At 41.8% G+C, this 13,804-nt stretch overlaps 1 protein-coding gene across 1 annotated transcript in view; it reads left to right on the top strand.

Annotated features, from left to right (window-relative positions):
* The window catches only part of AMBN (ameloblastin), a 29,711-nt gene extending 16,565 nt beyond the window's left edge, over positions 1–13,146 (top strand). The window contains exons 6-9 of the mRNA XM_066574905.1: positions 332–418; positions 1,885–1,929; positions 9,583–9,627; positions 12,116–13,146. Coding sequence (XP_066431002.1) covers positions 332–418; positions 1,885–1,929; positions 9,583–9,627; positions 12,116–12,658 — 720 coding nt within the window. The 3' untranslated portion in view covers positions 12,659–13,146. The remainder of the gene's footprint in view (positions 1–331; positions 419–1,884; positions 1,930–9,582; positions 9,628–12,115) is intronic.
* The last annotated feature ends 658 nt before the right edge of the window (positions 13,147–13,804 follow it).

The raw sequence follows: 13,804 nt of genomic DNA, 5'->3' as shown, positions 1-13,804 counted from the left end.
GCACATACAGAACATATGCAGCTAGAACACATATAACTGTATGGCTCACGGGAAGTGGTTAAAAAAACAACACATTTTATTTATACATGTATGTTCCAAAAAGTGAGTTGCATTTAAAATCTCTATAATTTGGTAGTCATTTTTCCATAGTGACAGTATAGTAAAAACAAAAAATTCAGCCGGTCAGATTATCCTTAAAGCTTCAGTTTCCTAAAATGTCACTTATTACCCTATTACAATACCTTTCTACATGTTTCACTATTATTTGTGATGTTAGTTTTTTGAATTGATGGAAAAGGCATTTTACTTCTACATATTGTTCTATCTTTAGTACCAGACAATAATGAACAAACTACTGCAACAAGGAGCAGCCGATCATGTGCCCGACCCCGCAGCAGTACCACCCATGCAACAACACGTAAGTCTAAGCCATACATTATAAAGTCCATCAAGGAGATGTTATAAGCAGCTTGTAGAATAGGTCCCTTCCAACCATTCTAGGATTCTATGAGCATTAGTCATGGTTTAATTCCTGGATGTGGGGAGTTCAATAATTAAGGGGAATGTCTCATTATAAGCAATCCCTTTAATGTAGGAGCCCCTGCAGTGATCAGCTGATGAGGTGACGCAGCTCCCAAGATGACTAGGTCCACCAAGACAAATCTCCGCTTGTTAGCACCTCTCTGCTGAAGCTCACAGAGGGGACCAAAGCACCTAACCCTTCTCTTTGACATTCATATACCTTAGTAAAGCACATTAAAGGGATTGACAAAATGAGACAAACTCTTTAAAGGAGATGTCCCGCGCCGAAACGGTTTTTTTTTTTTTTAAACCCCCCCCCCCGTTCGGCGCGAGACAACCCCGATGCAGGGGTTAAAAAAACCACCCGCACAGCGCTTACCTGAATCCCGGCGGTCCGGTGACTTCAATACTTACCGCTGAAGATGGCCGCCGGGATCCTCTATCTTCGTGGACCGCAGCTCTTCTGTGCGGTCCACTGCCGATTCCAGCCTCCTGATTGGCTGGAATCGGCACGTGACGGGGCGGAGCTACACGGAGCTACACGGAGCCCCATAGAGAACAGCAGAAGACCCGGACTGCGCAAGCGCGGCTAATTTGGCCATCGGAGGCCAAAAATTAGTCGGCACCATGGAGACCAGGACGCTAGCAACGGAGCAGGTAAGTAAAAAACTTTTTATAACTTCTGTATGGCTCATAATTAATGCACAATGTATATTACAAAGTGCATTATTATGGCCATACAGAAGTGTATAACCCCACTTGCTGCCTCGGGACATCTCCTTTAAGCATTGAAGAAATTGCTATCCAGCATCTAAGAAAACATCAGAAACTAGGGGGCAGTTTGCTTTCCAAAATGCTCTCTGCTTTCCTCTAAGCTGCTAAGAAAAAAATCATTATTATAGATCAATCCTACCTAAATGCAAAAATACAAGGATACAATACGAGAATTCGCTTATAGCAGAAGCAACACATCTCAGAGAGACAGCTTCTACATTTATAAGTAGTACTAAAAGGACAAAACCTCTAGGTACCATTAAAACTCCCCTTCTTCAGCCTTTTAGATTGTGTCACATTCTGCAGCTGCTTTCTTCTCCCTTCCCTCTCCATAGACTTCAATGGGCAGCTTGTACCCTGAACCCTCAGTGAGCTGATGCATCTCAAGATGAATTTTAGCAGTAATTCAAAGTCAATGATCAGTGTAGGAGGCAGGGAAAGGAAAAGCCGTAGCCCAAAAGTAGAGAAAGCGGCATAATAATATAATATTCATTTGTTATATGTCAAAGTTTTCTTATATTGCAATATTGATTTATGCAAAGTTTGTAAAAACAACAGTGCTTCTTTAAAACATTTCTATCATTTTAGCCGTATCCTGGGGTTTACTTTATGAATTATGGAGCTGGACCTAATGTAAGTCAAATGCTTTATTCTTATACAGTATATAGCAGCACAAAAAAGTTAGTGAATAGTGAACCTTTTGGAAACACCTGGATTTCTGCATTGATTAATAATAAAATGTGGTCTGATGGTTAGCTAAGCAACAATTATAGGCAAATACCACCTAACTAAACACTGAGGAAGAATTTTGGACCATTGGAATTTTGTAACTTTCAGCCACGGTCCTGCTGCAACCACAGGATGGAGCTTTCCTCCGATCCTAGTGACTTAACCCTTTAGATGAAACTATAAATACGGCAACTAGAGGGTTTGGAGAGGGAGAGGACTCCTTCTTACAGGTAATCGACACTTCCACAAACTGAACACGGGGTGCTGATGCTTTCCATGACAATCGAATGTCAAATCATGACCTCTGGATCAGTGGCGTAGCAAGGTCAGGTGGTACCCGGGCAGAAATGTATTTGTCTCCCCCCCCTGCCCAAAGAAGAAAAGACAAGATACTTACAGTTGCAGGTGTAATTTTCTGATTTATTTACTTAACATTGTAAATCATAAACACTTAAGTCCTTTGTCTCCTAACTTTGTACTCCGAAAATTTTGAAACGCATCACAACATCAATTCCTTTCGCTACTTTGTTTTCAATTGCCAAGATAGCTAAGCCAGAGAGCCGAGCCTGACTCATGGTGGACCTAAGAGCTCTTGATTAATTCTAGTTTTGAAAAACTCCTCTCACAAAATGCTACTAAAACACATAACATTAACACAAAGTCTAAAGTGATAGTCACAGCTTACCTCCACCCCCTCCCTGCACAGGTCACAGTGCATGGTGGAAGAGTCTCCCGTAGAAATTATTAGGTCAGCTTCTGTCCACTGTGTGAAAGGCCCATGAGTTCTGCAGTAAAGCATCTCTCTAAATGCTGTGAACTGCAGTAAAGACAAGATGGCCGCCCCATAGTCGTGTACAGACAATAGAATAAAAAGAAAATGTATAATGAGGAAAAAAAAATAAGAAAAAAAAGAAAGAAATGGAATGTTTCCTTATCTGGTTTTTCTTAGTGAAAAGAATACAGATGATACATTTCCTATAAGGCTTCCCTGAACCATCAATTTTTGGGTGATTCCCCCCCTCAAAAAAAAATAGATTTTAAAAATGTCAACTGTTTTTTTAACCGACACAAGAGTTTTTCACAGGTGTTTTCTGGGTGGTGATTGTTTGTTTACTTATGTTTAGCATGCATTTTTTTCTGCCATTATTCATGGAGAAGTCTAAGCAAAAACATCTAAAAAAAAAAAGCCAAAAATTAGACACTGACCCAAAAAAATGCAAGTGAAAAATGCACTATTTGTATCATGTTTACTGTTTCCCTGCTTACTTGTAGCTAAGCCCTCGATCCTCTGCTGTGGCTGTGACAGCCGAGGTGGGATTCGCTCCATCCCTGCAGTGATGCCAGGCTGTTCTCACATGAAAACTCCTTGCATCCAAAGGGAGTTCACATGGTGGGGAGCGCGATATCGGGCCGTAATTTACATATCGCGCTTGCCCTTGTGAAGGAGCCCTAACCTGGGTATCTCCAGTATATTATTATGTACGTACAGCTGCTGTATATAGTGATATTCCAGGTTACACCAGCATGCTCCATATCACTATATAAGGAGATGTCTAGCTTATACCACCTGTACATATATAATTATATACAGAAGATACCCAGGTTACCCCAGCATGCTCTATATCACTATATATATAGCAGATATACATCCCCTGTATATAGTGATGCTGATATAACCTGGATATGTCCAGTACATAATTATATGTATAGCTGGTATAACGTATACCACCTAAACATACAAGATTACATGCAGTACATGGTACATATCTTGTTGTACCGCATTTACTACTCCTCTGCTCTTATCCTTGGATCCCGACACTGTCACTGCAGAGCCGGCCGTACATCCATCCTGATCCCCACACATTGCACACACAGCTCCGATACATCCATCCTGATCCCCAGACATCGCACACACAACTCTACTACATCCATCCTATTTCCCAGACATCACACACACACAGCTCCGCTCTATCCTGATCCACAGACATCACACACACAACTCTACTACATCCATCCTGATCCCAAGACATCACACACACAGCCCTACTACATCCATCCTGATCCCCAGACATCACACAAAAAGCTACGCTACATCCATCCTGATCCTCACACATAACACACACAGCTCCGCTACATCCATCCTGATCCCCACACATCCCACACACAGCTCTATTACATCCATCCTGACCCCCAGACATCACAGACACAGCTCTGCTACATCCATCCTGATCCCCAGACATTTAACATACAGCTTTGCTACATTCATCCTGATCCCCACAGCTCCACTCACTCACTCAATCCATCCATCCTGACCCCCAGACATCACACACACAACTCCGCTACATCCATCCTGATCCCCAGATATCACACACACAGCTCAGCTACATCCATCCTGATTCCCAGACATCACACACACACAGCTCCACTACATCCATCCTCATGCCCAGACATCACACACACACAGCTCCACTACATCCATCCTCATGCCCAGACATCACACACACATCTCCGCTCCATCTATGCTTCTCCCCACACATAACACACAGCTCCGCTACATCCATCCTGATCCCCAGACATCACACACACAACTCTACTACATCCAAACTTATCCCCACATATCACACACACAGCTCTGCTACATCAATCCTGATCCCCACAAATCACACACACAGCTCTACTACATCCATCCTGATCCCCACACATCACACACACAGCTGCGCTACATCCATCCTGATCCCCACACATCACACACACAGCACCGCTACATCCATCCTGACCCCCAGACATCACACACACAGCTCTGCTCCATCCATCCTGATCCTCACAGCTCCACTCACTTAATCCTTCAATCCTTCAATCCATCCTGACCCCTAGAGCTCCACTCACTCACTCCATCCATCCATCCATCCATCCTGACCCCCACAGCTCCAACACACACAGAACACAGTAGAGTCCTACATTTACTGATCTCCCCTGTGGTCATGTGATCCATGACTCCTCCCACACAAGGTATCACATGACATGACATCATCAGAGGTCCTGGAAGTTGCCAGCTTTGCAGGTCTGTATGTCCCTTCATGACAGGGCTGGCGGGTGGAGGGTTAACCGGCGCTAGGGGACAGTGCAGGCTCTGTGAGGGGCTTATGGCAGACTCCAATAGTAGCTTCTCCACCTGCCGCTGCCAAGTAGTTGCACGCCAGGACCACAGCTAACTAGCTGAGCTGTCACCCCCTCACTGATAGCACCAGGGACCGACCGCCCCCCCCCCCCCAGCACCCACCTTCTTATGCCTTCGCTCTGGATCTGCGATGTATAGTGGACTGTGAAAGTCAGTGTCAACAGTGAGAGGTCATACTGTAAGTGATGATGTGACATAAGTGGTCTAGTGTTTTATCTAACTGATCAAAGGATCGCATCTTCGAGTTCTTGTGTGAGACAAACAAATGTGGTGTACAAAAGAAATAGTAAAAAATATTTTTATGTGTAAACCTCTCCACAAATAATTTAAAAAATTACAATTTTCCAATAAAATGCAATTAGCTATTTTGCATGGTATGATTGTCTGTCTTACTAGCAGGAAGTCTGAAAATTGCACATATTTCAAAAAGGTCTATAAATTTAGGATTTTTTTAAAAATAAAAAATGCACCAACCAAAACTTACCTTCAAAGTGCAATGTGTCATGAAATAAAACATTCTGATCATCACTTACACATCAGATTTGAACTATGGGGCCTGGTCCAGAAGGCCAAAATTATCTGCAGGGGAAAGGGGTTAAAGTCAGGACTCTAACTTGGCCATTCAAAAAAAAACAAGTCTTCTTCTCTGTGTGCTTGTGTGTGTGTAAAATGTTTTGATCTCAATGATCTGAGGCAAACTTGAGATGGGCCAAAATGTTTTCTTTGGACAGCAGCAATTTCTTTTGTTGTGTACTTTCATGAACACCTTTTTTATTTATGGATTTTTTAATATTGGACATATGAATAGTTTGTGGAGTCTTTTGCTCTTACTTTTGGGTTCTTTCTCACCTCTTTCAGTACTGCCCATTGTGCACTTAGAATGATCCTAACAGGACACCCACTAGTAGGGAAGGTACAACAATCCTGAATGTTCTAACCCGCCACTGATGTACACCTAGGTCTTTAGCAGGGCTTGTGTAGCCTATTCCAGTTTGATGCATCATTATGACATGTCTTCTCAGGTTTTCTGAAAGTTGTTTGCATCGAGGCATGGTTTACACTGACTACTCTTTCTGGAGAAGGACAGATTTGTCAATAACCAGGCTTTGTGTGCCTTTACTTGACAAAGCATCTGTCAAACCCAAACTTTCAATCTCATCTTCTTAAAGGGGTTGTCTCGCGAAAGCAAGTGGGGTTCAGCACTTCTGTATGGCCATATTAATGCACTTTGTAATATACATCGTGCATTAAATATGAGCCATACAGAAGTTATTCACTTACTGACTCCGTTGCTGGCGTCCCCATCTCCATGGCTCCGTCTAACTTCAGCGTCTAATTGCCCGATTAGACGCGCTTGCGCAGAAGGGTCTTCTGCCTTCGGCTCGGCAGCAGCGGCGTTCTGGCTCCGCCCCCTTGTACGCGTCATCGCGTAGCTCCGCCCCCGTCACGTGTGCCGATTCCAGCCAATCAGGAGGCTGGAATCGGCACACGTCATGGGGCGGAGCTACGCGATGATGCGTACAAGGGGCGGAGCCAGAACGCCGCTGCTGCCGAGCCGAAGGCAGAAGACCCTTCTGCGCAAGCGCGTCTAATCGGGCGATTAGACGCTGAAGTTAGACGGAGCCATGGAGACGGGGACGCCAGCGCAGGGAAGGTAAGTATATAACTTCTGTATGGCTCATATTTAATGCACGATGTATATTACAAAGTGCATTAATATGGCCATACAGAAGTGCTTAACCCCACTTGCTTTCGCGAGACAACCCCTTTAAGGGCACTTTTACACAAGACAATTTGTCAGATGCCCCAAGGTTGTCCCAGCGATAATTGTTCCTGTGCTTTGACACAGGAACGATCAGTGCTAGTGAATGGAGGTGGAACGGGCCAATCCGTCTAGCTTTTTACACAGGCTGATCTGTCGTTCAGTTTTATGCATGCAGAAACTGAATGACAAGGATGAAGCAAACAAAATCTTGTTCGTTGTTCAGTCGAGGCATGCATTTGAACTGAATGCTAATTATTCAGATTCCTGCTGGATGTGGGAATCTAAACGATTTATCAGCCCTTGTAAAAGAGAGCTAACTGAAACATGTTTTGCCAATTAGCTCTCTTTTAAACAGATATTTAATTGCTGTCACATGTGTGCGGCACAGTAGCACCACACCCAGCATTGACACAGGGCGGCCTTGACACGGAAACGCTGGAAGCACACATGATATAATGCTAACACAGACTACACCACTCCAGGCATAGATAGATGGAAAAATCTGTTCCTTACAACTCAGGGGAATGGGGAACCCCTGCCTATAAGCGAGGTAGGTGTCCTGGTAAGGACGACCCCACGGTATTCACCTAGAACCTGACTTTTCTTGATAAGGTACCTGGAGAGATGCACAAAACACAACAAAGAAACAGTGTAAAGACTAACAAAAGCAAAAGAAAAGAAAACCAATGCTTAACTGACAATGGGATGCTTTCACCCAGGATAGAGGCTCCAACCAGCTGCAACTATTCTTCTAACTGAACTGAATCAACAGCAAGGGAGAAAGGGAGGGGTAGGAATATAAAGACCTCCACATCTGATGATAGGTAGCACAGAAGGAACCACACCCAAAAACATTTCTAACAGGTATGACTCTCAGATAGCATTCCAGTATGCATCATCCAAATAAATAGCAGCCAGCAGCCCCTGCACAATGCGTTTTAACCTATGCTCTTCATAGTGGCAGGGTGACATGTCTGTTCCTGTATCGTGGCCACCATGCCACGAAGCCGTCACACCGAACAAGCCACAACAATTGCTATTCCTGCACTCAATGCTCAATAAAAGACATGGACAGTAAAACTGTGTGTTATTTAGTTAGATTGTGTTTGTCTACTGGAATACAAGCAGAAATCCAGGCAAGGGCTCACTTACTGCATCTTTTATTGATTACATTTATTTATTTAAATAGTGTTGTAAAGTATTACATTGAGTATTTACATTGATATGCAACTGAAGTCCATGAGTCTGATTGGATCAATCACAATTTATCTAGCTGCAGCCTGCTATGCTATTTTTCATTTTGAAAACTAAGTCTATACGGGCAAGTCAAGCTGTACAGTATGCTTATCAGCTGTTCTGCTGGTGGGGCAGACAGCTGAGAACAGCTGATACAATGTTATCAGCTGTAATCAGCTTTCCCCCAGCAGAACACAGTGTGCGGTCCTGCTTATCAGCTGTTCTGCCAAACTGTGGTTTTCAAGCAGAAGCTAAAACGGTTGTTCGGCAGAAAACTGAAAGATGGGCACATTTACATGCACCAATTATCGCTCAAAAGATGACTTTTGAGCGAATTTTGAGCGGTAATTGTTGTGTCTAAATGGGCCTTTACATGTTATCTCAAACTCAGATTAAAATTAACAGTCGGGCTGCTTGTCGTGATCGGCCAGTAAGTAAAATTGGGCACATGTTTGCAGATTTTGATTGGGTAAGCTGGGTCAGGTTTTGCTTTCCATATTGCATGCTGAACAACAGTGGTTGTGTCTGTTCAATTAAAGTGGCTCAGTGGTGGAGAGGAGGAGAACAATAAACACAAAGTGTGATGTGTGGTTGTATTGCCATGCAATTTGGATGTACTAGGGACCTTCATGAGGCCACATTAGGAACCTGATTTTTACTCCCATTGTTAATAGAAATCGGGATCAGGTCATACCAATTTCTGATTATTTTTGGAAAATAAGGCCAATCACTCCAGACCCGATTATTTCAATAATCGCTCATCACTAATTAACAGATCTGTTTTACACCATCACATCTATGTTACAATCCAATGATGTGGCTTTAAAGGGCTCTGTCACTACAAAACAGCTGTTTGGTAAGCTGATGGGGTATCAGAAGATGCATTTTTTACATTTACTTGCTCCCCCATTTCAACAGTGTCCCCCGTGAAGTCTGTGTATGGTCTGAAAATCTGACTTTTCAGACTGCTGTGAATGTGCTCTTTCATAGACATCTATGTGTCTGCGAGTCAGAGCAATCTGTAGTCAGGTTTTCAGACCGCATAACGGCAAACAGCATGGGAACCTGGGAGAGGATGAATATATTGAGTGTATCCCGCAGCTCACCATCAACTCACCAAGCAACACCATAACTTAGTTTTGTGGTGCTGTCCCATGTTGCCAGAGTCCCTTTAAGGGATACATTTGAATCACTAACACTTGCTTACTCCCTCTTGCTTTAAACAAAACCATACAGCATGATAAACAATTTAGGAAGCATAAACATATATACCGTAGTAGTTTAGTTAGTCCAATCATATTCGAAATGGATATCTTCTAGTATAAGAAACAAGTGATTGATTTCGAGATCAATGTGATTATATTGCTTTTTCTTACAGGGAGCACCAGCCAGGCTCGGAGTCATGAGTTCGGAGGAAATGCAGGTACAAAACGTTTAAGATAGATTGTTCTAGCAGCATTTGCTGGGAAATAGTAACATAGTAACATTGTATGTGGGGAGACGGAAAACCCCTCAGAAATTCCGCAATGGTTTGGGGGGTTTTGTTTTCTACGGTGCTCACGATTTGGTAAAAATAACCTGATAACTTTCTGATCAGCATGATTACTGCGATACCAGGTTTATAAAGATTTTTTTATTTTTTACTACATTTGCACAATAAAAACACATTTTTAAAGAAAAACAAAAACCATCGCTGCATTCTAAGACCCATAGTATTTTTATTTTTCCAGAAATGGAGTGCTGTGAGGTCTTGCTTTTTTATGCAGGAAGAGTTGAAATTTTTATTGATACTATTTTGAGGTACATGTGACTTTTGGATTGTTTTTTATTGCATGTTTTCTGAGGCAAACAAAATAAATAGAAATTCTGTCATTAATTTTTTTAACTATTTTTACGACATTCACCTTTTGTGATCAATAATAAAATATTTTCATTGTCTGGGTTGTTACGAACGCGGCAATAATTGTTATGTTTTGCTTTTTTTAAAATCTCCGTTGGTATTTTATTGATGTAAAAAGGGGTTTTGTAGGGAAAAAATGCATTTTTTAATCTGGATTTTTTTCTTTAAAATAAACTTTATTGAACTTTTTTTTTACTCTAGTTTTTAGTCAATCAAGGAGACTTGAAGATGCGATATTTTGATCACCAGGATAATACATTATATTACTTATGTAGAGCATTCTACTAAGCCTATGACAGCAGCCTGTTAAACTCCATGGCAGGCAGGGTCTAATAGGCTGAGTTACATGGCAGACATGGAGGCCTCTGTCAGACTTCCAGCTGCCATGGGAACACATTGGTACTTTGTGATTGCTTTGCAGAGTGCTGAAAGTGACAGAGCCACTTCACTCAATCGTCTGCATACATGCTGCAGTTGTTATTGGTTGTGGTATGGAAGGGGTTAAACTGTCGGGATCTGAGGTTTCTCTGCATCTGGCAGTTAGAGCAGAAGCCTGGCTGTCAGTCATCCAAGTCATTGCCTTATAAGATGTGCAAGTTTAAAGCACATCAGTAAAGTCTCCATCACTGGGGCAGAAATAGTCCGAAATAGTATAACCCTTTCACTGACTAGACTATTTAAAATATAACTTTTATTCAAAGCTTCTATTCTTGAGGGTATTAGGATTATGCACCCCCTATAATGATTTGGAAAAGGGGATTTTCCTGTTAATACCAGAAATAAGTCTTTCCTACTCCTTTTTGGATTTATTTACTCTGTACAGTGGTTGTCTGCGAAATTACGGATTGGTTGCAATCTTGTACAGATTTGACTTAGGTGTTTTTGTTTTGTCTTGTGTACCCCATAATTCATTCTAAATAAGCTTTGAATAAAAGTTATATTTTAAATAGTCTAGTCAGTGAAAACATTAGTAAAGTCAGTACAAAGGCGTATTGGCAGTCACTAAGGGGTTAAAATGTTGTTGGAGCAAATTAAAGAGATAAAATAAAGCTTTTTGGTGCCCATAATGGCTTGTTCACATTCACATTATTGTTTCTGTTATCCTGCTCTGTTATGGAAGCAGAGAAAGGGAAATCTCAGGCTGAATGGATCCGTCTTAGGGCTCCTTTCCACTGGCGAGGTAATCGCACATTTTCAGTGCGATGCGAGAGTGCGAGCTCTCGCAGGAATGTCCCACACATGTTATTCTATGACAGCCTTTCCACTAGGGATGTTTAAGGGCAAGCTGCGATGCGAGGATTAAAAATCGCAGCAGGAGGATTGTTTCAGCGTTTTGCATTTTTCTGTCGCCCATACATTGCAATGGCAAAACAGAATCTTGCATCGCAATGCAAAAGTTTGCAATTTTGCAGCGTTGCGATGCGATTTTAACATTGCGATTTTATCGCATAGATATCGCTATCGCCAGTGGAAAGGAGCCCTTAGGGTGACTACCCACTACAGTTTTTTTTCACTGCGAAATTCGCTGCGTTTTTTTTCTGCAGGGGTCTATGGGGCTTGTAATGTTAAAATCGCGATCGCGCAAAATCGCGATTTTGCAGTAAATTGTGATTTTGCGCGATCGCGGTTTTAACATTACAAGTCCCATAGACCCCTGCAGAAAAAAAAAACGCTGCGAATTTTGCAGTGAAAAAAAACTGTAGAGGGTAGTCACCCTTAGGTTAAAATCACGATCGCGCAAAATCGCAATTTCGCGGTGAATAGCGATTTTGTGCGATCACACTTTTAACATTACAAGTCCCATAGACCCCTGCAGAAAAAAAACGCTGCGAATTTCACAGTGAAAAAAAACTGTAGTGGGTGGCTCAAAACTGTTGGTGGAACCAAATGGCTCAAAACTGTTATTTTGGAACTAATGTGTATTAGAGTGAGATTATGTAATGTATGTAACAGGAAAATATGAATGATATTTTCCTTACGGATGCTAATTGCATTGTTTTGTATATTCTAGGGCGGACGGGTTGGGGCTGCACATGCCTTGAATTCCCTGTATACAGGTCTGCTAGGGCCTGGATTTGGAAGATCACTGCAGAACCCAGCCATGGCAGGCGACTTTACTATAGAAGATGACACTTTTGGGGCAGGAATAAATCCAGCAGGCCAAGGAGCGGCAAAGAACCCAGCTGAGAATCCTTCAATTCTAGGGTCCAATCCTTCAGTTCTAGGGTCCAATCCTTCTATACCTGGGTTAGAGGGGCTTCCACCAAGTCAAGGGGATCCTATGTTATTTCCCAACATCAATCAGCCTAACATGGCATTTAATCCATTAGGACAAAGCAAGTTCCCCACTGCCGTTACTCCAGCCTATACCCCCAAAGTAACGCTTGATGTTGCTCCAGGATTTGGTCCATATGGTATGGATGAAACCTTTAGTTTTGGTGTTCAAAGAGAAATCCCCCCTAATGTAGACATAACCCACACAAACAATGTCATAGATTCCCCCATAATGCATAATGACTACCATCTACAGCACCACTACTTCCAGGAGCCATAATTTAATACAAAACATAATGAAAAGAAACACTCCAGACAAAACTGATGCACTTTGTAATATCAGCTGTAGGGTCTTAGCAGGCGACGTTTGACTCAGGGATTCAGAAAACGGCAAAGAGAGAATCTCTGTGTCATGCACTGGCCCTCCGGACACTGGAGATGCTTATTTACTATTCAAAATAGGACAGCTTTCTGGCACTAATTACGCAATGTGTTTTAGACAGTTTCAGACAGTTCTTCTGACTTGTCCAAAAAAGGACATGGCCTAAATTTCACCAGAAATTGTATAAAATTGCTGCAAATTGCACCAAAATTTTGGCACAATTTTTGGCAGAAACTAAGCCAAGTAATAGTTAGTCTAAACTGTGACGAGGTAGTCTTAAAATTCAACAGATTTATTCATTTGGCAAAGCTACTGAGATAAAGCAGCCACATTTTAAGACTGTCTAGTCTAAGTTTGCACTGTCTAACTTTCAGACAGCATTGGTAAATAAGCCCCAGTGTATCTGTGCTGCCTGGAGAGTTCCTTTAATAGTTAGTAAAAACTTTTAAGCTGCTTCATACTATTAATATACGCAATAACTCATTAGTATTAATCTGTTAATTTAAACTCCTTTTCATAAAATATTCTGCAAACAATAAAATGGTATAGTGTGTATAACCTCAGGACTAACAAAGGTACACTGAGCATAGATGAAAGAAGTTGAGTGAACAGATAATACTCTATAGAGAGCGATGGTAGAGACACTGTTCCTTAATGTACATAAACAACTATTTAGCAAGCGGTCAAGCAATAAAAATACAAAGCTTTATTAGAAAGATAAAATAATTAAAAAACAACAAGCCATAAATACCACCACATGGTGACCTATGCAATGTTTCAGATGATGTGTCCTCATTCGTAGGGCTACAATTAAAGACACATTGTCCAAAATGTGTCAACTGTCATCATGTGGCAGTGTTTTTTCAGTGCTTTTTTTTAAATAAAGCTTTACATTTTCATTGCCTGGCATCACACTGGATAGTTGTTTTTGTACATGTGTGGTTACCAGTGAGTGGAGCTGAATAATTGTGTGTTTTGAATAGCAGTAGGTTCCTGTTGTAGCCAGTGTTTTGACTTTGACTGCTCCTTTAATGCATGTAGGGT

The sequence above is a fragment of the Eleutherodactylus coqui genome, chromosome 7 (genome assembly GCF_035609145.1).
Source record: "Eleutherodactylus coqui strain aEleCoq1 chromosome 7, aEleCoq1.hap1, whole genome shotgun sequence".
In the NCBI taxonomy this organism is placed as follows: Eukaryota; Metazoa; Chordata; class Amphibia; order Anura; family Eleutherodactylidae; genus Eleutherodactylus; species Eleutherodactylus coqui.
The sequence above is the reverse complement of the archived record's forward strand: the minus strand, read 5'-3'. Positions and strand labels throughout refer to the sequence as shown.